This window comes from Diabrotica undecimpunctata, chromosome 8 (genome assembly GCF_040954645.1).
Source record: "Diabrotica undecimpunctata isolate CICGRU chromosome 8, icDiaUnde3, whole genome shotgun sequence".
Lineage (NCBI taxonomy): Eukaryota > Metazoa > Arthropoda > Insecta > Coleoptera > Chrysomelidae > Diabrotica > Diabrotica undecimpunctata.
The window spans coordinates 11,896,434-11,923,478 of record NC_092810.1 but is presented as its reverse complement, the minus strand read 5'-3'; the positions used below and the strand labels follow the sequence as shown (position 1 = coordinate 11,923,478).

General features: G+C 35.1%; 1 protein-coding gene across 1 annotated transcript in view; it reads left to right on the top strand.

Annotated features, from left to right (window-relative positions):
• Positions 1–26,447, top strand: part of LOC140447192 (serine protease inhibitor 27A-like) — an 82,148-nt gene extending 55,701 nt beyond the window's left edge. The window contains exons 6-8 of the mRNA XM_072539704.1: positions 4,076–4,261; positions 19,830–19,983; positions 26,179–26,447. Of these exons, the coding sequence (XP_072395805.1) occupies positions 4,076–4,261; positions 19,830–19,983; positions 26,179–26,348 (510 nt within the window). The 3' untranslated portion in view covers positions 26,349–26,447. The remainder of the gene's footprint in view (positions 1–4,075; positions 4,262–19,829; positions 19,984–26,178) is intronic.
• The last annotated feature ends 598 nt before the right edge of the window (positions 26,448–27,045 follow it).

The window sequence follows — 27,045 nt, the reverse complement described above, 5'->3', positions numbered from 1 at the left end:
AAAATTGATAGAAGTAAAATAGATAACAGTTAAGTAAAGAAGTATGAAAAAAATATTGAACGGAATGTGGCTAGGCTAGCAATGTAGGCAAGAGAATGACCACTAGAAACTCAAGGATGGATACGGCCAATTTGCATGCCTTTTAAAGACAGTAAATCAGGAAAATATGTATGATGGATAGAAAAGAAGATATGAAAAATGAATAGATATAATGAAAATTAACAAAGAAAACAAATTGAGGGCGCCAGAAGAGGGATACTACTCTAAAAAGAGTAACGGTCACTCTTCCAGGTATCGTATACTGCTAATATTAATTAAAGTTTATTAAATATAATATTAAGTTTATTAAATATAACTTCTTAGATTTTGACAATCTCTAAGTTACCAAAAAGTATATGAAAATTTCACAATATAATATTTTAACAGAAATGTTGAAAACAACTATAACAAAAAGTTGAAAACTACACAGAATAACTCTGATATAGAGTGTACAACCTACATCTAGGTTAAAAAACAACCCTAAACAAAATAATGCTAACGTTGGAAGAACGTATAGCCAAGTAAATATATTATACTAACCTACAATATGACCAACAATATTGTTAAACACCTCTAAATTCAAATATAAACAATTGAAACGGTCTATTATCCTGAAGGGATAATAACCAGAGTTAATAACGCAAGATGAAATATAAAAAAATTAGTTAAGTAAACAAATAATGAAATAATTAAAGTTAATAATGAAATAAATGGTTAATACAAAAAAACAATGGAAGATAATCTCTGGGTAGAATTTGAGCTTAAACTTACCGATACCTTACACCAAGGGGAGTTATATTAATTAATATATATATATATATATATATATATACATGTTATAAAAAAAACCTATGACTGGTGAAACAAGATATATATATATATAGTTCTGAAGCAAAAACCAACTGTCCTCCTAGGTGAAACAGTTGTCTGGAAGGATACTCCCGAATGGCTTCGGTGTCCCAGCGAAGTCCTCCTTGAGGTCCGAAATAAGCACGGAGCTGGTGCTAATTGGCTTAGTTCCGATGGTTACTGTCCTGCCCTACCTCTAGGTGCAGGCTGGAGAAAAAATGAGGGTGGAGTAGACAATACCCCCTGGCTTGTCCCAATGACCCTGGTTCTTATAGAGTTGAAGTGGTACTCTCCCTCGGATGTTCTGAGGGAAGTTTATAATTCCATGGGAGGTGGCTGAAAACAATTCCCCGTTACTTCTAGTCCCAACATTGATAAAAAGAAATCAAAGAAGAAGTGAGGAAAGTTTCTTTCAGCATAAGAAACCGGAGCAAAAAGATAATTATAGTAGATGAAAAAAAAACACATCCAATCGGATGTAGCGTGACCTTGCTTTACATAGAGTAAAAATATAATGGCCTTGAACAAAATACTATATTAAAATATGAAATAATGAATCTGAATAATAGGATATGGATAAAATCTTCTAATGTTCATTAAAATATCTGTGGAAATTGTGGAATTGTGGAAATCTTACATTCTTCAACCAGGAGCATTTTCTTCTTCCTGGACCTCTTCTTCCTTCCACTTTTCCTTCCATTATAAGTCGTAGTATGATCTAATACTATCCCTAAAATCAATGGTTGCCAACTCCGTCATCTTCGCCGTACTGATTCTGGACTTCATTCGTGACCCTGGACAAGGGAGCCTTACCAGGTGCTAGCTTCCCGGGTCAAAAAGTCCCTGGAATCTGTGGCGGGCAGGCATTGATTCACTTTCCCTGATAGGACTATCCAATCTAATCCAAGGCACTCCAACGGTGTTCCTACCTACTCAATAATAAATATTTGGCTATAAAAATGTTAATCCTGCTTCTCGTACTATGGTTTAATATACTAAGTGACATAGAAATCCGAACACACAGATTAAATGAGTTTATTTTAATAAAATTTTGTATAAGTACTTAATGAAGCATAATAAGTAAATGATTAAAATTTCAAAATGATTGCATTGCTTTAAAGCCTTTTTATCTGTAATAATGTGTGGATGCACCCCGATATGTTACGCATTCTCCAACGCTCCTAGGCATGCTTCTGATCAGGTGGTCAATGTCCTCTTGTGGTATCTCATTCCAGGCAACCACCAACTCCTCTCGAAGTGCTTGTGGAGTCTGAGGAGGACGTTGCAAATTGAGCAATCTCCTACCCACCATATCACACACGTGCTCAATTGGGGATAAGTCGGGAGATCTTGGTGGCCATGCTAACAGTGTGACATCATTATGTTGAAAGAAGTCTATTGTGACTCTTGCAACACGTGGTCGGGCATTATCTTGTTGGAAAGTTGGATTTGCCAGGGTGTCAAGATAGGGTAAAAGATGGGGTTCTAGAACTTCTTGGATATAACGCTGCGCGTTCATGTTACCTCTGATGAAGATTAAAGGTGACCTGGAACCATAAGCTATAGCACTCCAAATCATAACTCCAACAGTGTGATGAACATGTCTTTCAACAAAAACTGTGGATTCCTCCTTTCACCACGTCGCCTTCTAACCCTCGCTCGACCATTGTGCATGCCTAAACAAAATCGAGACTCGTCACTAAAGACAATACTGTTCCATTCCTGATTCCAGAGTGACCGTTCTCTGCACCACTGAAGGCGATGTTCTGGAGTTAAAGGGAGGACCCAGTGTGGTCGGTATGAAAACAGGCCAAAACTTCTCATTCGTCGGTAAACACTTCGCATGCCAATAGGTCTTCCGTGTTCTGCAAACCATGCATTTGCAATGGAGCTGGTAGTGGGGAAACGGTCTCTTAAGGCCAATAATCTTCGCGGCGATCTTCACGGTCTGTTGTTCTACGGCGGCATCCAGTGCCCCTTGCTTTTTGCATACGGCCTTCTTGAAGCCATGCCTGACAACACCTAACCACGGTGTCTACACTTCTTTGCACTCTAACTGCAACTTCCCGAAAAGAAAGTCCAGCTTCCCGAAGTCCCATTATACGGCCCCTATCAAACTTACGAAGTTGACGAAATCGTACAGGTCTCCGTACTCTAGGCATCGTAACCAATCGTAAAGAATGTCAAGAATCACGGTCCGCCAAATTTGGATCTTTACTGCGGCTGAAATATTCATTTTTAGATTGTTAGTGAATTTAAAAACAAAAAGTATAAAAACCGGAATCTCCAACTGATAAAGCTAAAAACTTTATTACTTGTTTTTTTCAGTAAGATAAATAAATTACACTAAATTTTATTGAAATGAAATCATTTAAACTGGGTGTTCGGATTTCTATGTCACTTAATATAGTTGCAAAAATAATTGCTCAATAAAAGTAATAAACCGTCTCGCCGTTGATAATGATTCACATTCCACAATATAGTGAAATGATATTTATTTAACTGCTGTCTTTTGTCTTTATTCAATTTATAATGTCTTTATTAAAAGGTTCTTATTTTAATTTATTAAAAAGCACGATAACTTAAATTAATTTATTTAACTACTCAATAATACATAATTTATTTAAAGGCGAACGTGACAATTAAATCGCGGGCGCGTGTCTTCAGATTTAACTGACCCTCCATATAAAATTTCTCTTTTATATAAACCTCCGTTAGTTCCGGAATTCCTTATAGCAGACTCGAATTTACTCGAACACTGTTGGTGGTGGTGACAAGAATAACGGGAATGCCATCGAGTAAACTAGAAGGCGGTCAACGGCTAAAACTAGTTTTTCAACTGCTTGAAACCCTCGAGATGGATGACTCATCATAATTCGGGTCTAGAGGCTTCTGGTAAACAAACGCCGAAATTTCTACAACAAAACAGAATTAGTCATATTCAATATTTACAGTTTAGGGTCAGAATTTATTGTAACAATAGTGCACTTTGCTTGGAAACTTTATCGAATATTTAAATTGTCTACACCTTCTCAAATATTATGCAAGTTGGACAATAAAAATAAATATAGACTCACTACTACCATTATTTCCCCTATTTTACTAATTACACTTTAAAATTTAGTTTATATTATTTTAATAGTTAATTCAATAGTTGATAGTTTAATACACTTTGTTTACCTTTTAGGGAGGGCGCTACTCCATGTTTATAGTATTACCAAACTCGAAGGGTGGCTTGCCAAGTTTAATTAAGCAAATAAACATAAATAACTTAAAAAGTTTGTTGTATTTGATGGATCAACGTCTCATTAATGTCAAGATTCCCAAGTTTCGCTTCGATTTTCAAGCAAGGTTTAGTAGAACTTTACAAGAGGTAAGTAATAAATGTATGAGTTATAAACACTTTAATTGGGTTTCGGTGTTATATTAGTAATTAGAACGTATTTACACCTATTTCAAGAGTAATTAACTGTCATTTTATATAATGGGATTAGTTTAAAACACTTTAACAATATGAGCTGATATTAAAACATAAATTAAAGAAAATGAATGAAGGAATGTGCTGCAAATACAAAGTGCATCTATAAAATTTTAATCGATTTATCTTCTTCTTCTTCTTTATATGTTATCTCCTCTAAGAAGGTTGGCAACCATCATGGCAATTCGCACTTTCGATACCGCTGCTCTAAAGAGGTCAGCAGAAGTGCAGTTAAACCAAGCTCTAAAATTGTTTAACCAGGAGATGCATTTTCTTCCGCGACTCCTTCTACCCTGTATTCTTCCTTGCATTATTAATTTCAACAAGTTATAACGCTTGCCCCTCATGACATGTCCCAGATATTGCAGTTTTCTGACTTTAATTGTATTTAAAACCTCTTCATCTTTTCCCATTCTTCTCAACACCTCGACATTCGTAACTCTATCCACCCAACTTATTTTTAATATCCTTCTGTAGGCCCATAACTCGAAGGCTTCTAATCTGTCCGAAACATCTTTCTTTAATGTCCAAGCCTCCAACCCATAAAATAATACGGAGAACACGTAGCATCTCAGAAGTCTTATCTTTAAAGAAATTGAAATGTCCCTGCTGCAGAGTACTTGTTCAGTTTGTTGAAAGAATTTCTTGCCTGTCCTATTCTTGCCTTAATCTCTCCTGTGTACTCATTATTTTCGGTAATTATTGTACCCAGATATTTATATTTTTCAACTTTTTTAATTTTTTCTCCATGTATTGTTATGTTTTCTTGGCGCTGTTGGGCTTTTGTAATTATCATAAATTGTGTCTTTTTTGTATTTATGGACAGTCCGTTTTCTTCACTGACTTCTACCACTCTGTCAACCATTTGTTGTAAATCCTCAAGACATTCCGCTAATAAAATAGTGTCGTCGGCAAACCGTATATTATTGATTGGTCGGCCATTTACTTTTATTCCCATAGTTAGTTCTTCTAGTGCTTCCTGGATTATTTCCTCTGAATACAAATTAAACAAAGTAGGAGACAAGACACAGTCCTGCTTGACGCCCCTCTCAATCTGTATTTCATTTGAAAAGACTGTTTGTTCTCTTTTATCACAGCGATCTGATTATAATAGATTGCGCTAATGATCCCGATGTCTCTCATATCTAAGTTTTTCTTTTCAAGTAATTCGATAAGACGGTTATGTCTAACCTTATCGAAGGCTTTGTTGTAATCCAAGAAACACATATATACTGGCTGATTAACATCCATGCACCTTTGCACAAATACATTCACAGCAAACAGATCTTCCCTCGTTCACTAAATTTCTAAATCCAAATTGTGTTTCACTTATATCCTGCTCAAGTTTGTTGTGTATTCTCCAGTGTAAAATTTTTAAAAATATTTTGAGCCTATGACTCCTTAAAGTTCCAGCCAATCTCTGGAATGATTCATGTACTGTATATTGAATTGAATAAGTCGACCAATATTCCAATTTGCTGTTCTTCTATTAACCGTATTATGTCTACAGGTATTTCGTCAGGACCTGTTGCCTTGTTGTTCTTTGTTCGCTTTATCGCCTCTAATACCTCTTCTGTTATGTCTGGGCCGATGTTGAACTTTTCCTGTTCTAGTACTATCTCAGTCCGTTCGTCTTTAATTGTTTTATAATGGAAGCTAAATTACTGAAAAAAGGCGATTACATTTATATAATTATCAAGTTTTAATAGAGGTTTTAAGTTGCCAAAATCCGACACCTGCAAAACATGTGATGAAACGCTGAATAGAAGCAGCAAAATCTGAGAGTAATGACGAATTAACAGCTTCTTTGACGACAAATTTAAATGTTCGCGGGCAAAAGTAATACAGGACTTGCTAAAAACGGAAAATTCTGATTCAAAAACCAATGATAAAAAATTAGTTGTAACATTTAATTTACAACAGGCTCTACCAGTACCGAAACTGACTACAGGAGTAGCTTTTTACTGCAGAAAGGTATGGTTTTATAATGTTGCTATACATGACTGTGGTTCTAAAAAGGGGCACATGTTTGTATGGACGGAAGACACAACTAAAAGAGGTAGTGAATAAAATTGGAAAAGCTGTTTTAAAGTTTTTATCTAATAAGTCAGGCATTGATAAACTGGTGTTGTTTACTGACAACTGTCCGGAACAAAATAAAAATTGGACGATAACGGCCTTGTGGTTGATAATGGTTAAAGAAAGGAAATTTAAAAAAAAATTACCCATCACTTCCTGGTTGGCGGTCACACGCACTTACAATCAGATCGAGACTTTGCTCTCATAGAAAAACACCATGAAAAATATACTCCATTAATATATTCCTCATCAGACTGGTATGATATTATTAAAAAATCGAATTCTTTGAGGTCATAATAATGGAACAAAATTACTTTAAACAGATCAGTATACTACAACAGAATGCCAAAAGAGCGACCGAAACTGACTGATTTATGTCATATACGAAAATGATCTATCATGGATGTTTTCATTTATGTTCGACATTAATACTCCCAATGCTTGTTTTGTTAAGTACGCTGTTAATGGTGCTTACCAGAAAGATAATTTATTAAAAAAACGAAGGCCGGCATTGCTAACGCTCTATTCGTTAACACTTAAATACAAAGAGCCTGTCAAAATTTCGAAAAAAAAGATAGACAACAAAAAAACTTTATTGTCATATATACCGCCCATATATCATCATTATTATGACTCCCTTCAGCTTGACCAACATGAAGATGGTGAAGCAACATTGCTGGAATAACATAATTCTAGTTGGTTCCAGGTTAGCTATTGTTTTTAGGTCTCTTCCGTCAATCCCTGTCCTCTTCAACACTTCCATCATTTGTTCATGCCTGACTCTATCGAAAGCCTTCTTGTAGTCAATCAAATCTAAAATAATTGAGCACAATTTGTTCCTCACATTTCCGGTAAATTCTTTTATGGAGGACTTTTAAAAACAACTTCAGCAAATGGCTCATTAGGCTTAGGGTCTTCACAAACTTTTGCTCATGTTTTTTGGGGAATGGTACGAACTCCGAACATTGATTTATTATCTAATTTATTCTATTTGGCTGTTCCACTCTGTATGTGTGATTGTGTGTAAATACGGACATATTATAAAGCACTATCAATTTCTAAATATTTATATGGAAAACAAAATATTTACACAAACAAGTTAATTAATGAGATGCATGTGTATATTCAAAATTTGGTGTGGATATATTTATATAAATAAAATATGGGAAATGCTCGTCAATTGGACCAATAAATTTAATTAAAATATTCACTACAGCATAATAATGAACTAAACGAGACCTTTATATACATTTCATTTATTTAAATGAAACTTTGACCTTTAAAATATTTATATTGGTAAATTTTAATTCCTTATCGGCGTGAAATCTTTTGTTTTTTGGGTTTAAATTTATTGTACCAGGTGGTCCGATAAGCCGATATCTCGGCTATATATCAGAAACTGTTAATGTTATAACTTTAGGAGAAAAAATTCCTCGGTAAAAGTGGCCAATAGAAATCGCTGGAAATAACTTTCAAGTTTCTGGGTTAACCGCTAGGGGGCGTAACCTGTGAAGAAAATTTTGAAAACCAGTTTTTTGTGAAATATGCCCAATTATACCAAGTGTTAAATAAGTAAACTAGAAAAAGGCCTAAATTCCGCACAAAGTTGTTCAAGTACTTTTTTTTATTTTTCAAATAAAGGGTGGGGGAGAGTGGGAAAGTATTTGTGGATAAATACCTATAACTTTGGTTTGGATCAACCGATTTTAACGAGGTTAGTGTCATTAGAAATAGTGTAGATGAATTAATTTACATCTACTATAAAATAATTGTATTTAGTTTTAATTGTCATAGGTAGAGGGTACTTTCGAATAGAAAAAATTAAAATTTGTTTTTTTTTCAAAATGTTTAATGGAAGCACCTATTTATTGTAAATTATAATGGAACTGGATTAAATTCGTAACAAAATGGCGCAAACCGCATGTTGATAGCTTTTGTCGAATTTGATATTTGAATAAAAACGCATAAACATAAGTAAGTATAGTATTGACTCACCCTGTATTATAAATTAAATTAAAAAATAAGTCTGTAGGTATTTTCAAATTTTTTTATAGCAGAAGAATCTTAATCTTGTTACCTATTTTGACCATTGTTATTTCATATGATTAAAAATAGTTTTTTCGAAACTAAGTAGGCTACGCCGATGAATTTGACGGGGAGTTCATATTCTTTGTTTATTGACAGCAGTCAAAACATTGTTAAGAAGTGTTATATTATAATTCGAACTGAAGATTGCACTTTTTTCAATAGATATTAATATTGGTAATATTAGTAATTAATTATCAGTACTAATAATTCGTGATGAGTATATCAAATGCAGAATTGTATGATATGTTTGGAGTTTATTTCGAATGTCACAAAAATGCCGCTATTGGCTCACGTATATATTCTGTAAGATATCCTGACAGGCGACATTATGCCAAAGAAGTATTTGAAAGGAAGGCAAGAAGATTAAGAGAAACTGGTAGTTTTCATCGTCCTTGTTTTAAACGACGTAGTAGAGGTATGACCGAAGATAATTCAATCAACGTGCTTGCATTAATTCAACAGAATCCACATATAAGTAGTTGGCAAATCTCTATAGAGTTAAACATACCCAAAACTACTGTTCTAAGAATTTTAAAATATCACAGGTTGGTTTTTCATATTATAAACTGAACGTTTAGGTCAGAAACTTGGAATTCCGTTTATACTTTAGATTCAACTGTTATTTTAATATTTCGATAAATGCACGATTTATCTTGTGAAACAATTTTGGATTTTTTAAGATTTTTTGAGTTTTAGTAAATATAGTGGTTTCTTTTTCACCAATATTTGTTGTTCTGTTTTTTAGACTGCATCCTTATCATGTAGTTCTCCACTAATCTTTACATAAGGACGATTTTAATGCAAGGCTGGATTACTGGAATTGGATGTTAGGTCTGCTAGAAGAATAACCGCATATCATGTCAAAAATTTTGTGGACAGACGAGGCTACGTTTAATAGTGCGGGTGGAGTTAATCTGCATAATATGCATTATTGGACTGAAGAAAATCCGCACTGGATACATGAGGTGCAGGTTCAAGGTAGATGGAGTCTTAATGTTTGGTGTGGTATAGTTGATGGAAAGATCGTAGGTCCATATTTCTTTGATAGAACTTTAAATGGCGGAACATATTTGGATTTTCTGGAAAATCAGTTGCCTGTTTTATTGGAAGATATTTCCATGCAAACAAGAAGAGATATGATATTACAGCATGACGGGTGTCCTGTGCACTTTTCCAGACGAGTTCGAGATTATTTGTATGCAAGTTATCCAAATAAATGGATTGGAAGGGGAAGTATATTCATGGCCAGCTAGATCTCCAGACTTAACATGTCTGGACTTTTATCTGTGGGAAAGATTGAAGGACTTAGTGTACCAAACTCGACCAACCACGCGAGACGACATGAAACAGCGCATTATAAACGCAATAAATAGTATATCAACAGCTGAGATTGAAGCAGCTGTTATGTCTACGCGCGAAAGATTACATCTTTGTGTGGACAACGATGGAAAACAATTTGAACATTTAATTGGACATTAAGTTTTAATGATCTAGATATTTGTATGATCTTTCATATATTTAATTTTAAATTATAATAAAGGGTGAGTCAGTACTATACTTACTTATGTTTATGCGTTTTTATTCATATCTCGAGTTCGACAAAAGCTATCAACATGCGGTTTGCGCCATTTTGTTAAGAATTTAATCCAGTTTTATTATAATTTACAATAAATAGGTGTTTGCATTAAACATTTTAAAGAAAAACAAATTTTAATTTTTTCTATCTGAAAGTACCCTCTACCCATGACAATTAAAACTAAATGCAATTGTTTTATAGTAGGTGTAAATTAAATCATCCACACTCTTTCTAATGACACCAATTTCGTTAAAATCGGTTGATCTAAACCAAAGTTATAGGTATTTATCCACAAATACTTTCCCACTCTCCCCCACCCTTTATTTGAAAAATAAAAAAAAAGTACTTGAACAACTTTGTGCGGAATTTAGGCCTTTTTCTAGTTTACTTATTTAACACTTCGTATAATCGGACATATTTCACAAAAAACTGGTTTTCAAATTTTTCTTCATAGGTTACGCCCCCTAGCGGTTAACCCAGAAACTTGAAAGTTATTATCAGCGATTTCTCTTGGCCACTTTTACTAAGGAATTTTTTCTCCTAAAGTTATAGCCGAGCGATCGGCTTATTGGACCACCCGGTACCTATATTTCCAAATATTTTTTTGGCCCTTAGAATTATTTTACTAAAAAGAAAATTTAATATGTCATTATAGAAGCTTCGCATCAAAAAGTGAAAAAAACGGGGTCCGGAAAAAAGGAACTTCCGGTTAACAATGTAAGAGCTAATACAGACGTTTACTTCTAGGAACCGGGATGAATGTTCCCAAATAATAGCAGATCTTTTGTAATGGAGAAAATACCTAAATACGGAATAAAAAGTGTTCAGTGTTCAGTTCTTTAAACATAGCTGAGTCTGGTTCTTATATTAAACGATTAAATTTAATAATAACCCCTTATTTCTCCAGCATAATTTTCTGTGTGTAATTATTTGCGAATAATTAAGGCTACAAAAGCAGCACACAAAACTATTTATTAACTTTTATATAAATACCGTGAGTTTGTCTACGGAAACTTTGAATTATATTTGCACGGAAGTTCGAAGTCAATGTTATTCTGGTGAAGTTAAGCCGAAACTTCTATCACTCTAGTTTATATTGGTTTAATTCCAGTTTTACAGGAGATGCTTCCACAAATAAGGAATTTAAGCCAAACGGGCGATGTAGGGGAGTATTTTATAAAGTTAATTATATTATCGTAGGTGGGAAACTTTTTACCATGTATGAGTCAAAACATTTGGTCACAGAGGCTAAAAACTATAATTTTAACTTATATACACTTCTCTAAGAAATTAACGCACCACTTCAATAAATCAATTTTATTTGTAAACAGGCAAAGAATAAAAGATAAAACTTCACCAGATTTATTCTACATTTTATTAGTAATTTTAACAATTTGTCTAATCATCAGAAAATGCTGAAGTACGGGAGAAAAAAATAATAAAACGGAAAATTCTAAAAAAAATAGTGATAAGAAAAGTAAACTGAAATATGAAAAAATTCTTAATAACGAGTGTTTCCACCTCTACTACGTATAACAGCCTCACATCGTTGGCCCATACTTAAAATTAATTGCCGTATTTCATTTTGGTCTAGTTCTCTCCAAGTCTGGATCGGCTTCTCTCCCACTTCCTGTAAGTTGTTTGGTTGGATCGGTATGCAGCGGTGCAGCGTGAGCTCTGGCATTATCTTGCATTACTATGAAATTTTTCACCGATATAAGAAGCGAATGGTACTACATGTCGCTTCAGGATCTCCAATATGTACCTTTCATCTGTAACAGTTCCATTTTGTATGACCATTAGGTCCGTACGTGCGGTCAAAGAAATACTACCCCACACCATAACGGATCCTCCACCAAAAAATGTGGTGTGTGAGAAGTTACACTGAGCATATCGTTCATTGGGTCGTCGCAACACACGAACACGTCTGTCTTTATTGTACAAACAAAATCGGGAGTCATCAGTAAATAGCACTCGTTACCAGCCAGCCTCTAACCAATTAACGTGTTCTCTGGCAAAATATAGTCTCCCCCTTCTATGCTCTGCAGTTAATAGGGGACCTCGGGCGGCAATCCTGGGTTTTAAGTTGTATTCCCTAAGTCGTTGTAGACTTCGATGTGTTACAAAACGTTGTCGAAGAGCAGAAATTCTTAAAATTCGATCTTGAATAGGGGTAGTTACCCGGTTTCATCCTTGCCCTGGTATGCGAGTATGATCCCCTGTTTCGAGAAATATTTTTAACACCCGTGAGACGGATGTGTGGGACACATTAAACCGACGACCAATTCTTCGGTAACTCCAAACTTCTTCCGACAGTATCACTGCTTGGACCTATTGATCTCGGGTTAAATTACGTGATTAAAGCTCCATAATAAACATAATTAACAATAATCAACAATTAAGCATTAGCCGAATAAAATTCGTGAACACTTGGAAATTGGTATATTTATAGGATTAGTACATGTTTTGCTTCTTTTTGTTTTGTTGCAAAAAAAACTATAGCGATAAACCACAGTCAATAAATATAGAGAGTACGAATAGCATATACAAGGGGCTTGCAAAATATAATATTACAATGGAAATTTTTATTAACTTTAAAAAAATATTTTATATATATGTATAACTATGACAAGATGTCCACGAAATTACAGACTATAAAAAAATTATTATTGACTAACCGAGGAAGCAATAAAACTTTTGATAAAATTATCTTCGAAAGTGACGAAATTATCTTCAAAAATCGATCGCATAAGCTGGAATAAACAAAGCACTTCGGGTATAAACAAGACACAACGGAAATTAAGACGTAAATTATTAATTTGAAAACGCAATATCGGGCGGTTTGAACAAAGAAATATCGAAGAATTTGCGCCTGTGACATAAACAAACAATAAAATGATTTATTATCGACGGCGGCGACGTAAAAAGAACGAAAGATTATTTGGTTTTTAAATTGAAAGATACGAACTAAGAAACATTGAAAAAATTCTTCGTTTTTATAATGCATACATAAGGATTTCAATTTAACACATATACGAGGGGATTTCAATTAATTTACAAATGCTACAATGTCTGCTCCATTGTCCCAATAAAACCTTTTTCCAACAAGACAGTTGTATCCAGACACAATCAAAATATCCAAAAAACATTTGAGCTCGTCCAAGGTAATCTTCGGATCAGGTCAATTTACAAAAAGAGTGTATTTTCTGGTTTCGTCTAAAATATGGCCTAGCATTTCGTTATCGAAAAACAACTCAAATAAATTTATAGGGCTCATATTTTTAAATTGTGAGTAGTCTGCTTCGGGAAAGTCGGATGTTTTTACAAAATCTCCATCGATCCAAGTTCTTTTAGTATACTTTTTTACCTGTAGTGATTTCAAAAAACTAGTATTAGGTTCTGTATCAAGTAATGACATACTTGGTGTTTGCTCGTCTTCCATCTCATTAAAAACACTATTGTCTTCTGGTGTACCATCAAAATAACCCAGGTCGGCTTCTGATTATAATTGTCTTCGGGACAGGTTATCTACAAATCCACCATTATCCCCGTCGGCCGAATCTTCATCAGTCAAAACATTTAGGTGGACTTTTATGTTATAACATACTTCCTTAACTATCTCGATAATTATTTAAATTGTCGGAAAGTCTTAATAATAAATTAATAAAACTACTTACTCAAATCTCGGTTCCATAATTGGCACATTCGTTAATATGCATGAATTCACAAAGCTATCAAACTGTTAACCCGGCAACTGTGTTGTGGGGTGAAAATCACCCACGTCGTTCATTAGCGCTTGTTAAAATAGTGGCAACATCGCCAGATTCATCTGGCGCCACGAATACCTTCCCATAATATAACAGATCTTGTATTGCATCATAAATTTCAGTATATAAATAAGATTTGAACGAGTGGTATCGCGTTGTTTGGACTTTTGGGTGATTTTGACCAAACCACACAGTTGAAGTGCAGTAATATTTAGTTTTTGGGTAATTTTAACCCCACAACACCGGTTAATTATTAACAGGTAAGTTCTTATACTAGCACAATTTATCTTTATTTTTTTAACAGAAACATAATGTAATTGGTAGGAATATTGAAAATTGATTAGATATTTTTAATTTCAGACATATAGAAATATGTGTAGTTGGGAGAAAGAACAAGAAGCTCTCTTGAAGCTTTGGCAGGATGAATTAACTGGATCAGAGTTAGGATCAGAAAGCGAATCTGAAAATGAAAGTCAGCAGGTTAGCCTTCGTCCCAGTGAGGATGTTTTAGAAAATCAACTTCAATCAGTGGAAAATTGTCAGCCTGAAACTTCTAATAAGGAAAGTCTATCATCGTCGGAAGAATCTTCTCGAGACAACAATAAGTTTGAAGATAATAAAGTAAGGCAATCTAAGTTTTTTATCGGACGGAATGGGAAAACAAAATGGGCAAAGAACTGTCCTAATAAATCGGTTAGAACACGACAAGAAAATTTAATAACTTTACTTCCCGGTGTTCGAAATAATGCAAAATATAGCAAGTCGCGTATTTCTTGCTGGGAATTATTCATGGATAATATTATTGTGGAAGATATTGTCCACTGCATTAATAAAAAAATCAGTTTAGTTGCTCAGAATTATAATGACCAACATAAATATATCACCAAGTCTACGGACGCAGAAGAAATTCGTGCAGTTTTCGGATTATTATATCTATCAGGCGTTTATAAAGCCAACAGGTTAAATCTGGAGGATCTGTGGGCTACAGATGGAACAGGAATTAACATTTTCAGGCTAACAATATCCCTGCAAAGATTTATATTACTTTTAAAATGCCTACGATTCGATAATATCGAAAATAGAGAAGAACGAAAAAGAGTAGATAAACTGGCAGCTATACGAGCTGTTTTTGATCGATTTGTATCCAATTGTCAACAATATTTTATTCCTAGTCAATACTTGACGATCGATGAAAAATTAGAATCTTTTCGGGGACGTTGTTCCTTTCGGCAATATATCCCCAATAAGCCGTCCAAATATGGAATTAAAATATTTGCCTTAGTGGATGCCAAAACATTCTACATTTTAAATTTAGAGGTATATGTTGGCTCACAGCCTGAAGGACCTTTTCAATTTAGTAATAGACCGTTTGATGTAGTAAACAGGCTTGTAAATCCAATCCGTGGTACTAACCGCAACATTACATTCGACAACTGGTTTACCAGCATACCGCTAATGGAACATTTGCTCAATGAACATCGGTTAACATCAGTTGGAACTATTCGTAAAAACAAGAGGGAAATACCGACAATCTTTTTGAATTCCAAAAACAGAGCTGAAAACCACGCAATTTTCGGATTTAAAAAAGACATTTCTTTGGTGTCCTTTGTCCCGAAGAAAAATAAAATAGTGTTAGTAGCTTCTTCACTTCATCATGATACAGAATTTGACCACAAATCAAATAAACCTGAGATTATAGACTTTTATAATCACACAAAAGGTGGCGTAGATATGGTTGACGAAATGTCTGCGTTAGGGGAGAGTAACATAAGATGGGACACTTTTTTTGTTCCAACGAATTTTAAACAATCATTAAGGCAAATGAAAAAACAAAATATGGAAACAGAAACTTTATAACATTGACAAGAAACATTTTCATAGATAATATGTAAAAAAACAAAACTTTTTTTTCTAATTTAAAATGCAAAAAACTTTGCAAATGTCCCATTTTAGGCAACCTATATCCTAAAATGGGACATGGGGTTACTCAAAAAGGGACACTAAGTACAACAGTTGATACATGTGAAATAAAGTTCATCTAAAATTCCACAAGTTTCATTTGCCCAAAGGCAACAGTTTTTGCACTGATACCAGTCCTCTTTGCTAGATGCGTAAATACATTTACACACTGCACACAACTCCTTTTCTTCGCGCTCTTTTTTTTGTTCTGAGTCTAGCTTTCTTTTGCCTTTTCCACTTTTATTTTTTGTATTTTCATTCGCTTCAAGTTCATTTTTATACGGAGACTCAGTAAGAATGGTTGATGGTAGGGACCTATTAGAATTCATTTTCTTTTTTCTGCTCCGGGCTACTGGAACAGGACTTATCTGCAATATGCTGATATGCTTTTTCTGAGATTTTTCACTTTCGTCCTGGATTTTTGATGTTGAAGGTTGTGGATTATTTAAGATTCCGGCGTTTTCCTTTGATTTTTTCTTATTCGGGATATTTAGTGACTGATCTTTACCCAGAATGGACACTTCATTGGTGTTACTTTCAATAACTAGAGGGGGAGGGGCTTCAGTTCTGTCGTTTTCTTCCAAAGGTAATTCTGTCGTTTTACTTGGGGCAAATTCGTATTCCTGAAATATGTCGGGGTTGTATGGCCATATGCCAGCTGCTCTAAAACCATTCATAGCAGTTTTAACAGAGGCTGCCTGTGAAAAAGCATCAGTTACCGCTGCAGCAACCTGATATATGCCAAAAGTACGTCCAGGGTGGTTTTTCATCCATCTATTTAGCCCAGCGTCGTAGAATGTCATAAAAGGTTTAAAAAATGACACATCTAATGGCTGCATTTTGTGCGTGCAATGAGGAGGCAAGCTTAAAAGGATAAGATGGTTTTCTCTTGCAAAATTGATTACGTCTAAGCTTTTGGTGTGCGAGACATGACCGTCTAATATTAATAGGACTGGTTTTTCGGCAGTAGGTCTTACATTATCCACAAAATATTTCAAATATTTCAAAAAAACGTCGCGGTCCATCCAGCCCTTATCTTGAGCAAATGCTACACTTCCATTGGGAGCATTATCCATAAGCTTAGGTTTTATCCTCTTACGAGCAAAAATAAATGCTGGTGCTAGAAAATTTCCCGTCGCACTCATTGCACAGACGAGTGTGGTGTTCACTCCTCGTTCGGCACTTGTTAGCCCTCCTACCTGTCGTTTACCTTTCTGAGCTAGTACTTTAGACAGCTTTTGTACTGTTGTTACTCCTGTCTCATCCACATTCCATATTCGATCAGGAGACAAATCATACTTGGCAAAGATGGCTTCTAAATTTTTGAAAAATGTCGAGACAGCATTTTTGTTGAAGCCCGTCGCCCTTGCGTAGGACGTTGCTTCTGGTTTTCTAAGAGAAATGTTCGAATGACGGGACAGGAAACAATAGAGCCATTTTTTGGAAGCCATTCTTGTCACTTGGTTGAAGTTGTTGGGGATGCCGTTAATTGCAGCGAAATCGAAGGCTAATCGACGAAGTTCTTTATAGGAAACTCCAAAGAATCTTGATTCCATTTCCAAAACGTATGCTATAATTTCCTGTTCTTGCTGTTCATTGAAAACGCTACGAAATCTGCCCAGATGTTTTTCGCTGTTCTGTACCGTTTTATTTTTATTTCCCGTTCTTCTTGCGAGGGTACTTTTTGGCACATTGTAACGTTCTGCCGCGTCTCTGATGGAAAGCTCTCCTTTATGGACCTTGACAATCGCCTGCGACATATCTGTTTGAGACCACTTGCCGCGATTGGTTTTTCTAACATATTTGTATTTTTCTAAGTTGGGCATCTAGAAACAAGAAAAAATGCTGTTTACTATTCACATAGTAACTCTTTAAATAACCCTACTAACCGATAACACTTTATAAAAATATGTTTTATTTTTATTGTAATGCATACCAAATATAAGAGAAGAAAATAGAATAAGTTACCTAAGATGGGACGTCTCGACTTAGGAAACTTCTTTCTGTCCCATCTTAGGAATAATGAATATACAAAAAAATTTCATAACCCTACTTATCAGCAGTCGAAAATAAAATCATGCAACCATAGCAATATGTACAGTATAAAGTACCTAATGTTATGCCAAATAAAGAAATAAAACGCACTTACATTTTCCGAGTAAAAACACGCCTCGAATAAACCAGAATATTTTAACGAATGGCACGATAACAAGCAACGGCTTCTCACAGGACACTGCGAGATCGATGATGGCCGATATTCGTAAAACTTGTTCATACTGAAGGAAGGTTTCCGCACGGGACGGTAGATGTCAGTAGCCTCACAGAATAGACGGGCAAATTACGTGTCTCATCTTAGGTTACCGTCCCGTTTTAGGTTACTCTCCCCTATATAATTTGTCTCGTAATAGCAAACGATGGCCTCTAACAATTTTTTTTTTCACTGCTTAATAATGCAGGAGTGAATAGTTATGTTATTTATCAACATAACAAGCCAACTGAAAAACTAAAACGCAGATTTTTTTAAAAAGAACTTGGTTTGGCACTAATTAAACCATATATTGAAAAAAGGGGTAACAATCAAAGAATACCATCAGACATAAGAGCCAAACTAAAAAGAAATGATGGCGGAGAGGACTCTCAAGGACCTCCAAACAAGAAGCAACGAACAACATCCAGATGTGGAGTGTGTCCCCGTAGAAAGGACAGAAAGTGCCAAAAAAAATGTGTGAAATGTGACATTTTTCTTTGTCTTGAACATTGTGTATATTTTTGTTCTAAATGTGCACATAATTGTTAATTATGCTATTTAAACAAAAGTTCCTAGTTACTTTTTATAAACTTGTATTTTTTTTTATTCTATATCTCTAATAAAAATTTTGGTAACCAAAATTGTGGTAGTGGTTTAAATATAAACAAAATTTTAGTATATTTTTTAAATCTTTGAATTTTTAACGGAAATTTTTTAAATGATTTATCTTTGAAAAATATTATATAACAATATAACCATGATTTAAAATCTTAAGGTTGCATGCAAAAATAAAATATTTTCTCAATTTTATAAATAAAAAAAAATGGGGTGATAATTACCCCAACACACAGCTCCTGTCAGAAAATTTCACCACACAGACGCCGGGTTAAATGTAATACAGTAACAAATTAAATACACTGACATCTAGTAACGAAAAGTTGAACTGAGGATAGATTTCTAGCGTTAAGTTGAGCTACAATCAACTTTAATTGATGGCGTGTTTGCATAACCAAGTGGTCACACAAGGCATTGATGGGTTTTAAACCTGTTGGGATATATTCTCTACCTCAAATGGGAGGAAAATATCGAACAATCTCATTTTTAAATATACACGTACTACCAGAGAAAAACGCTCTTGAGACAAAAGAATTTTTATAGCATCCTAAATAAATCAATTCATGTTTTCCCTAATAATTGCATTGGTTGATGCGAACGAAAAAGTAGCTAAAGGGCAAAATCTTATTCCGAAAATTGGTAAATATATTGTTCAACGCAAAACAAACATGGATAATTTTCAACAATTTTCACAACAAAAACAACATTATTGTTAAAAGTAGATTATTTCAATGTAAAAATATTAACAAGAGAACTTTTAAAGTCTGTTGATGACTAAACTAAAGTTACTTAACTGTAGGCATTATTATTAATATTTAACTCCGTTAAACCGGAGAAGAAGAACGGGCATTAAAAAATCATGGCAATTACAGTGAAGGCTAAACTTTGAACGGCATTTACTCAAAATTTACTTTTGTCATTTATACCCCTTTACTTCTAGGGTCCTCGTATATAACTGCAAAAATTTTTACATAAGGTATCTTTTACAAAAACCTCTATAAATATACTTTTTAACCAATAGACTTGTTCCATTTTTACTTTCCTCTTACCATAAAGGAGCGACACGCTAGAAAACACATTTAACAAAAACCCAACGTTGAGTCAATGAATATTTATAGAAACTAATTTCAGTTTGGGTTACTTCAAATGTTTCAAAACACGGCCAGTTTCCCGGGTATTGCCAGAGGAGATAGCTCCATTTTGAGAAAATTAGTCGTTTCGGACATTGTACAGAAATCTGGCATTGAAGTTAATGAGTATGGAAGTGTTGTCTACGCCGCCTCAGGTAACTTTTTTATGTTTATTTAGTTTTAGTTTAGTTGTTTGTTTACGTCAATTTAAAGCGTATGTTTGAGAATAAATATAACTGACGCTTATGTTTAAGTTTGTTTATTTGTATGATATTTAGTTGGTGAGTTTCTATGGCGCACCCTGGAGGAGGTTTTGGGGGTTAAACCCTCTCCCCCCGGTATATAAAGTAAAAAAAATACACTCATGGACAAAAATATCGAATATTTTGGAATTTTCAAATTTTTTTTTTTTGAAAATAAATTCTGGTCAATCAATAATTTTAAATTTGTATGCGGAGAATAAATAAGGTTTTTTTACTCTAAACTTAAATGCTAACTTAAATTGCTTAAACAAGTCTTTTTAATTGAAACAAGTGCATGTTTAGTTACGAGTATTCCTCCCTCTAGCTTTTATTACTGCCTGCATCCTTCTTGGCATGCTTGCAAATAAATTTTGGACATACCCTTGGGAAATAGCATTACATTCATCCTGTGCAGCAAGCCGAAGCTGCTCTATCGTATTTGGAACGGGATTTCTTTGTCGTATGCGGCGTTTTAGCTGATCCCACATGTGCTCTATTGGATTTAAATCCGGACTAAATGGGGCCAATCCAATCTTTGTATTTGGATCTCATCAAGATAATTACTTACTATGGCAGCAGCATGTAGTCGAGCATTATCGTGCATTAACATGAATCTGTCATATCCAATGTAACCAACATATGGCAAAACATGATCTTGCAGGATATTTTCAACGTAAGTGTCACCAGTCATTTGTCCAATCACTTCCACAAGTGTGGTGCGTCCCTCCCAACAAATACCTCCCCAAAGCAATATGCCACCACCTCCAAAACTAACGATCTGGGTAAGATTGCAGGTGGCGAATCGTTCTCCAACTCTTGTGTAGACGTGGTGTCGACCATCTGGCTTATATAATAGGATTCTGGTCTCATCAGTTAAAAGAAAATTTTTCCAGTTGTCTATATTCCAATGAAAATGTCTTCTTGCAAATTCTAAACAACTTTATGATTTTGGAAAAGACGTGGAACTTTTGCAGGAAGTCTAGGCTTTAAATCTGCTTCTTTTAATCTTCGTCTAACTGTTTTTGAGCTCATATTAACTGGTCTGACATTTAGTAGCTGATTTCTGAGGTGCATCGATGTCAATGAGCGATTTCTTGTAGAATTAAGAACCAAAAATGGTCTTCAATTGCAGTTGTGCACCTTGGACGTCCTTGACCAGGCCTTCGTACAAAATTGCCTGTCTCGTGGCACCTTTTTAAAATATTTGAAACTGTAGATTGACTTCTCCTGAGATGCCGTGCGATATTTTTTTGTGTATATCCTACCTCGTACAAAATTGCAATCTGTTCTGCTTGGGCTTCATCTCAGTATCGAATTAGTGGCATATTTGTTTTAAATTTAGTTGAATCAAAACAATATTTGATTAAACTTTATAGATTAAACTACAAATAACCAAATTACTATTATTTTTTACTTTTTTTTTCCTTTACGTGAAGAAGGTTTTTTATGATAAAATGCACGAATGACACTAAACGCTGAATAAACGTCAAAATATTTCAAACCAATTGAGTATATCAGCCTACTATATGAATAAAATCAGTAATCTAAAATTATTTTGAAATAATAGTGACTACACAAAAAGAATTGAAAAATTCCAAAATATTCGATATTTTTGTCCATGAGTTTATAAAGAATAGTAGAAAAATCTAACTTCTCTTTCACACACAATACAAAAAAATCAAAACGCTTGAATAATTAAATTACCTGTAACGACCTGTACATGTGAAGGATAATTTTCATCGCTAAAAGTACTAGAGACTAAATGGTTTATCTTTGATGGTGATCCATCAGGACATTCAAATATATGAAGAAGAGGTAATAAACCATATGGCTCTAAAGCAACGCCGTTTAGACATTTTATTATAAACTTAATTTGTTAACAAATTATTATTTACAGTTTACATTTCAGTTTAGGGTTTAAATTAATATTTTTCATTATATTTAGGTATCTTCTTCGTCTTCTAAGGAAATACAGCACAAATTGAGCATTTCTTCTTATCACATGTTCGGCCCATTGCAATCTTTGTATTCTAATGAAGTCTGACAGTAGTGCTTCCTTATTATAAAGTTGATAAAACTCGTTGTTGTATCGACTTTTGAAGATTATGTTTTCCCTCATAGGTCCTAGTATTCTCCTCAGTACGTTTCTTCGAATGTGTCGAGTTTGCTTTTGGATGTTTCTTTCAGAACCCATGTTTCACTGCCATAGCATGCTATTGGTCGAATTATGGTTTTATAGATTCTCATCTTTGTATTTCGGTGGACACTTTTAGGCCGAAATATATGGGAGAGGGCAAAATAAGCTCTGTTTGCCTGCGTTATTCTCTTCCGTATTTCTCTTTTTGTTTTGCATTTTTGACTCTGCGTATGTTTCCTGTGCTCCTGTTGATGTTCTACTCATAATATTAATATCATCGGCATAAGCGGCCAGTTGAACCGTTGAACCATGCTCCTCTTCTTGCCTTTTTTTTTCCTGGGTGGGCGCTGCCGCTCTCAGTACTGCTATTTGATATTATTCCATTTGCCCTTTATGGAGTGCAGTTCTAGCGTCCTTAACCCATTTGCAACTTCTTCAAACTTCTCTTTACATTCATTCCTAAATCTTCAGTTTTTCTAGTTCCAGTTTGTTTGTTCTTTGTTGTCTTTCGTGTCTTTCTTTGTTAACTCTGCATCTAAATTTGGTTTGGAGTAAAAGATGATCTGATCCACAGCATGCTCCTCGTCGTGTTCTCACATCTGAGATACTACTGTCTGCCCTTTTGTCTATCAACACCTGGTCGATTTAATTGGTTGTGGTTCCATCTGGTGAAATTAATGTCATTTTGTGTATGTCTTTATGTAGGAAGCATGTGGAACTTATAACCATGTTTTTACTGGTGGCAAAATTTATCAAAAACTCCCACCCATTATAATCTTGATGTAATTTTGGGCTCATTGTCATATACTATCTCCAGCTGTTGGTAGAAGCTTTCCTATGTATGTTGTTCTTGTTTTTCTGTTGGGCAGTGAATGTTTGTCATTGTTAGGTTGAAGAAGTGGGTGCAAATTCTTAACTTGCATATCCTTTCATTGACTGCCTGGAAATTTATGATTTTTGACTTAAAATTCTTTGCACATTCTTTGCTTCCTTGTTCATTCCCACTATATAGAATTGGGTGCGTTTTAGTATCCCTGACATCTTTTTCCAGCCATCTTGTCCCCTGAAGAGCATTAACTATGAGCTTATATCTTTTTAGTTCTTGCAGAAGTGCGGTTTAAACTCCTGGTTTATTTAGTGTCCTTGCATTCTAATTTCCAGATATATAGTCCATGTTTCGTAGCTTGAGTCATTTACAAAAGTTCCGTCCTGTATTTCGAGGCAAATGTTCAGGTGTCGTAACAATGTTTTTTTTTTCGGGAGTGGGTTGTCAGCTCACTGTCCAACCTTCTTCCTTTACCCTGGCTTAAGAGCGGCAGAAGTGACTCATGAGCTACTCGATCCGCCCATTTGTCACCACAGTAATACCTAATATTAGGCTGATGATAAGAGTAGACAGAACGAGTCTGTTGCGGGTAGCATGCGCCTACAGGACTGTATCTGCGGCGGCCCTTTGGACTATCGCGGGTTGTGTTCCTCTGTAAGAAAGGAGACATCTCTATGAGCGAAAACAGCATTTGAAAACAGCCTTAAAAAAGGAAGAAAGAAAAAGATCAACGAAAAGATGGCAAGAAGAGTGTAATAACACGAGAGATGTTGCCCAGTGGGCCAAGATGCTGATCCCGAGCCTAAGAGACTGGGTAAATTGTCTGTTTTATGGCATCTTCATCGGTTCAGAAAGACAGATACAGATAAATGCCTATACTCCAAATATTTCGACACCATTACTCACACAATGCTGGAGTGTAATAGATGTACAGTGGAGAGAAACAGGAGGTATAGAGAAATAGGTATGAACCCTGTGACTGTGAGAGAGATGATCGTGAAGATGACAGAAAATAAGGAGAGATGGAATAATGTTCACAATTACATCCGAACAGCAATTAAAAGGAAAGAAGAAGAAAAGAAACATCAACCGGACCACAATTAGGAGAGGGTGGTTTTAGTTGGTAGGCAGGATAATAGATACCTTCACCTTTGGCACTATTATCTTTAGTACTTTAAATTAAACTAAAATCCAAATTTTAAAAACTCAAAATATAGGTAGCATATTTAATTTCACGTGCTTGTGACAGCTTCGGCCATTAGCACGAGGCACCGTGGATCATCTTGGTGCTACAGCCCTTAGAGGACCTCTACCTTCTCAAGCTTTCTACGCCATTCTATTCTGTCCCTCGCTTGCATTTTCCAGTTGCCGACTCCGATCTTCTCGGCATCTTGTGTTACCCCGTCCATCCACCTCAGCTTTGGTCTACCCCGTCTTCTCATTCCCACGGGTTGCGCTGTTAGAATCTTTTTTATCATGTTTGACTCAGGGGCCCGGGCTACATGTCCTGCCCACTGCAGGCGGTTTCGCTTAATTATAGTGGTAATATCTTTACCACCAAACGTATGCTTGTAGATATTCTGCAGTTCAAAGTTATATCTACGCCTCCATATTCCGTTCTCACAGACAGCTTCGAATATCTTGCGTAGCACCTTTTTTTCAAAAATGGATAGAGCGGATTCATCTGTTTTCGTTAGCGTCCATGCCTCTGATCCATATGTGAGAACGGGAACTATCAGTGTTCTATACAGCCTTATACGAGTTTTTTGAGACAGACGTTTGTTAGCTAAGTACTTTGATAGACCATGATAACACCTGTTTGCAATTATTATTCGCCTTTTTATTTCCTCAGATGTGTTATTATTGGGGTTAACCGATGTCCCTAGATATATGAACTCTTTGACTGCTTCGTCAAGTTTTGGTCATTGATGTTTAAATTTGTGTCAACATTTCCAGCTCTTGTGTTTGTGTTAGTCGCCATGAATTTGGTTTTATTTTGATTTATATGTAACCCCATTCGTTCTGCTGCTACTAGCTCGGTTAGAATTTCCGCAGTTCTCGCCCTAGTTCTTGTTATAATGTCCACGTCGTCTGCACATGCTAGAATTTGGACTGATCAATTAAATATTATTCCCCTGCTATCTAAATTAGCGTCTCGTACAACTTTTTCTAAGGCGAAATTAAAAAGCTGACACGCCAGCGCATCTCCCTGCCTTAACCCCCTATGTATTTGAAATGGGGTTGACGAGTCGTTTTGAATTTTTACTGCTAATAGCATCTTCGCCATTGTCACTTTTATCAAACATATGAGTTTTTTTGGAATTCCTAACTCATTCATAGCGTTGCAAAGACTTGGTCTTAAGACACTGTCATATGCCGCTTTAAAATCGACAAAAATATGATACATATCTATGTTAAACTCTTGCGCTTTTTCGAGGATCTGTCGTAGTGTAAAGATCTGGTTAATGGTTGAACGTCCACGCCTGAATCCCGCCTGATATTCTCCTAGAAACATTTCAGTATAAGGCTTTAATCTCTCGTGCAAAATATTTGACAATTGATATTTGACAATTTGATAATTGTACCCTATATATAATTGTATCCACGGTGCCTCGTGCTAATGGCCGAAGCTGTCACAAGCACGTTAAATTAAATAAAAAAATTTCGGTGCCCAACCAAACCCCCTCCAGGAAAATTCTAAGTGCGCCACTGGTGAGTTTGAATTCTAATGCAATTTTAGTTGAAAATAACGTGGATAGTTGGAGTATTTTTAACATTAGGTACGTTTGTCAATATGTGAAAAATTATCGATTTCACGTAAAAAGATATAGGTTTTTAAGAATTCTAAAAAGTATCTGAACATAATTACACAATTAATGAGTTACTGAAGTGTGCTAAATTCCTCATTATCTTTTTTTTTACTACTTTTATCTTTTTTTCTGTTTTTGCAAGACAAATATTTTATAATTTATAATAGTAATTTCGTATACCATGCTTATGGATTTTTTTTTAGTTTTCCTTTTTCATCTAAACATCTCCACTACGCTAGCGTGATATATTTCATCTACTTGTTAGAATTGAATTGCAAATATCAATATTTGATTTAAATTTAATTTTGTTTCCTAACTTTCTTTTATTTTTTTAGCCATAACAATCGGCAACAAATTCGGAGAGCAAACACAAACTTTCCATGCCACACATCCGTTCATGTTTTACATTGAAGAAGAGCTTAGCGGGACTGTGTTGTTTGTCGGCAAAGTTGAAAATCCCCTGGAATCTGATCCGCAACCCCTTGCGCCGAAGCCTGAATCGTAAAACGTGACAAAAAGAGATATTTTCAAATTCTGTAAATAGAAATATGTGTCACAATAATTTTTTACTTTATATAAATGTGTAATATAAGTTTTAAGAGTTTTTCTTGGTGTGGAATTAATCTAACTTACTTGTCCGAGCCGAAGCCCAATTGCCAAATTTGCTCAAGTGCATTAACTGTGAAACACATCCTGATTGAATAGACTATTCATTGAATTAACTAAAGTTTAATTATTTCCTCCTTTTGTATGTTCATGCAGGTACTCAGCCAAAGGTCTTCCTCTGTACCCCACCTGTCATCACCGAGTTGGATACCAGTGCCAGCTTTTAACAATGTTCCACAAAACCTTTTACTCCATCCCAGAAAAAAGCAAGCAAGATGAGTTCATTTTGAAATACTGTCGGGCTGGCCCACCCAACCCCAAAAGAAAGAAGCTTGAGCCTATAAAGGGGAAAACCAAAATCTTGCAATATTCGGTTGTAAACCACGCTGGCAACAATCTCAACCTTTGCAGGGATGCTTTTCTCAAGGTGTTGCAGCCTATTACTAAGCATAGAATTATAAGAGTGTTCCCAGAAATCAAGAACGGTGTATCTAATGTCCCAGTGGAAACCCGAGGCGGAAACCACAAGGATGTTAAGTTTGCTTCGAAAAGAGAAGAAGTAAAAAAGTTCATCTGTAGTTTTCAAGCTATTGAAT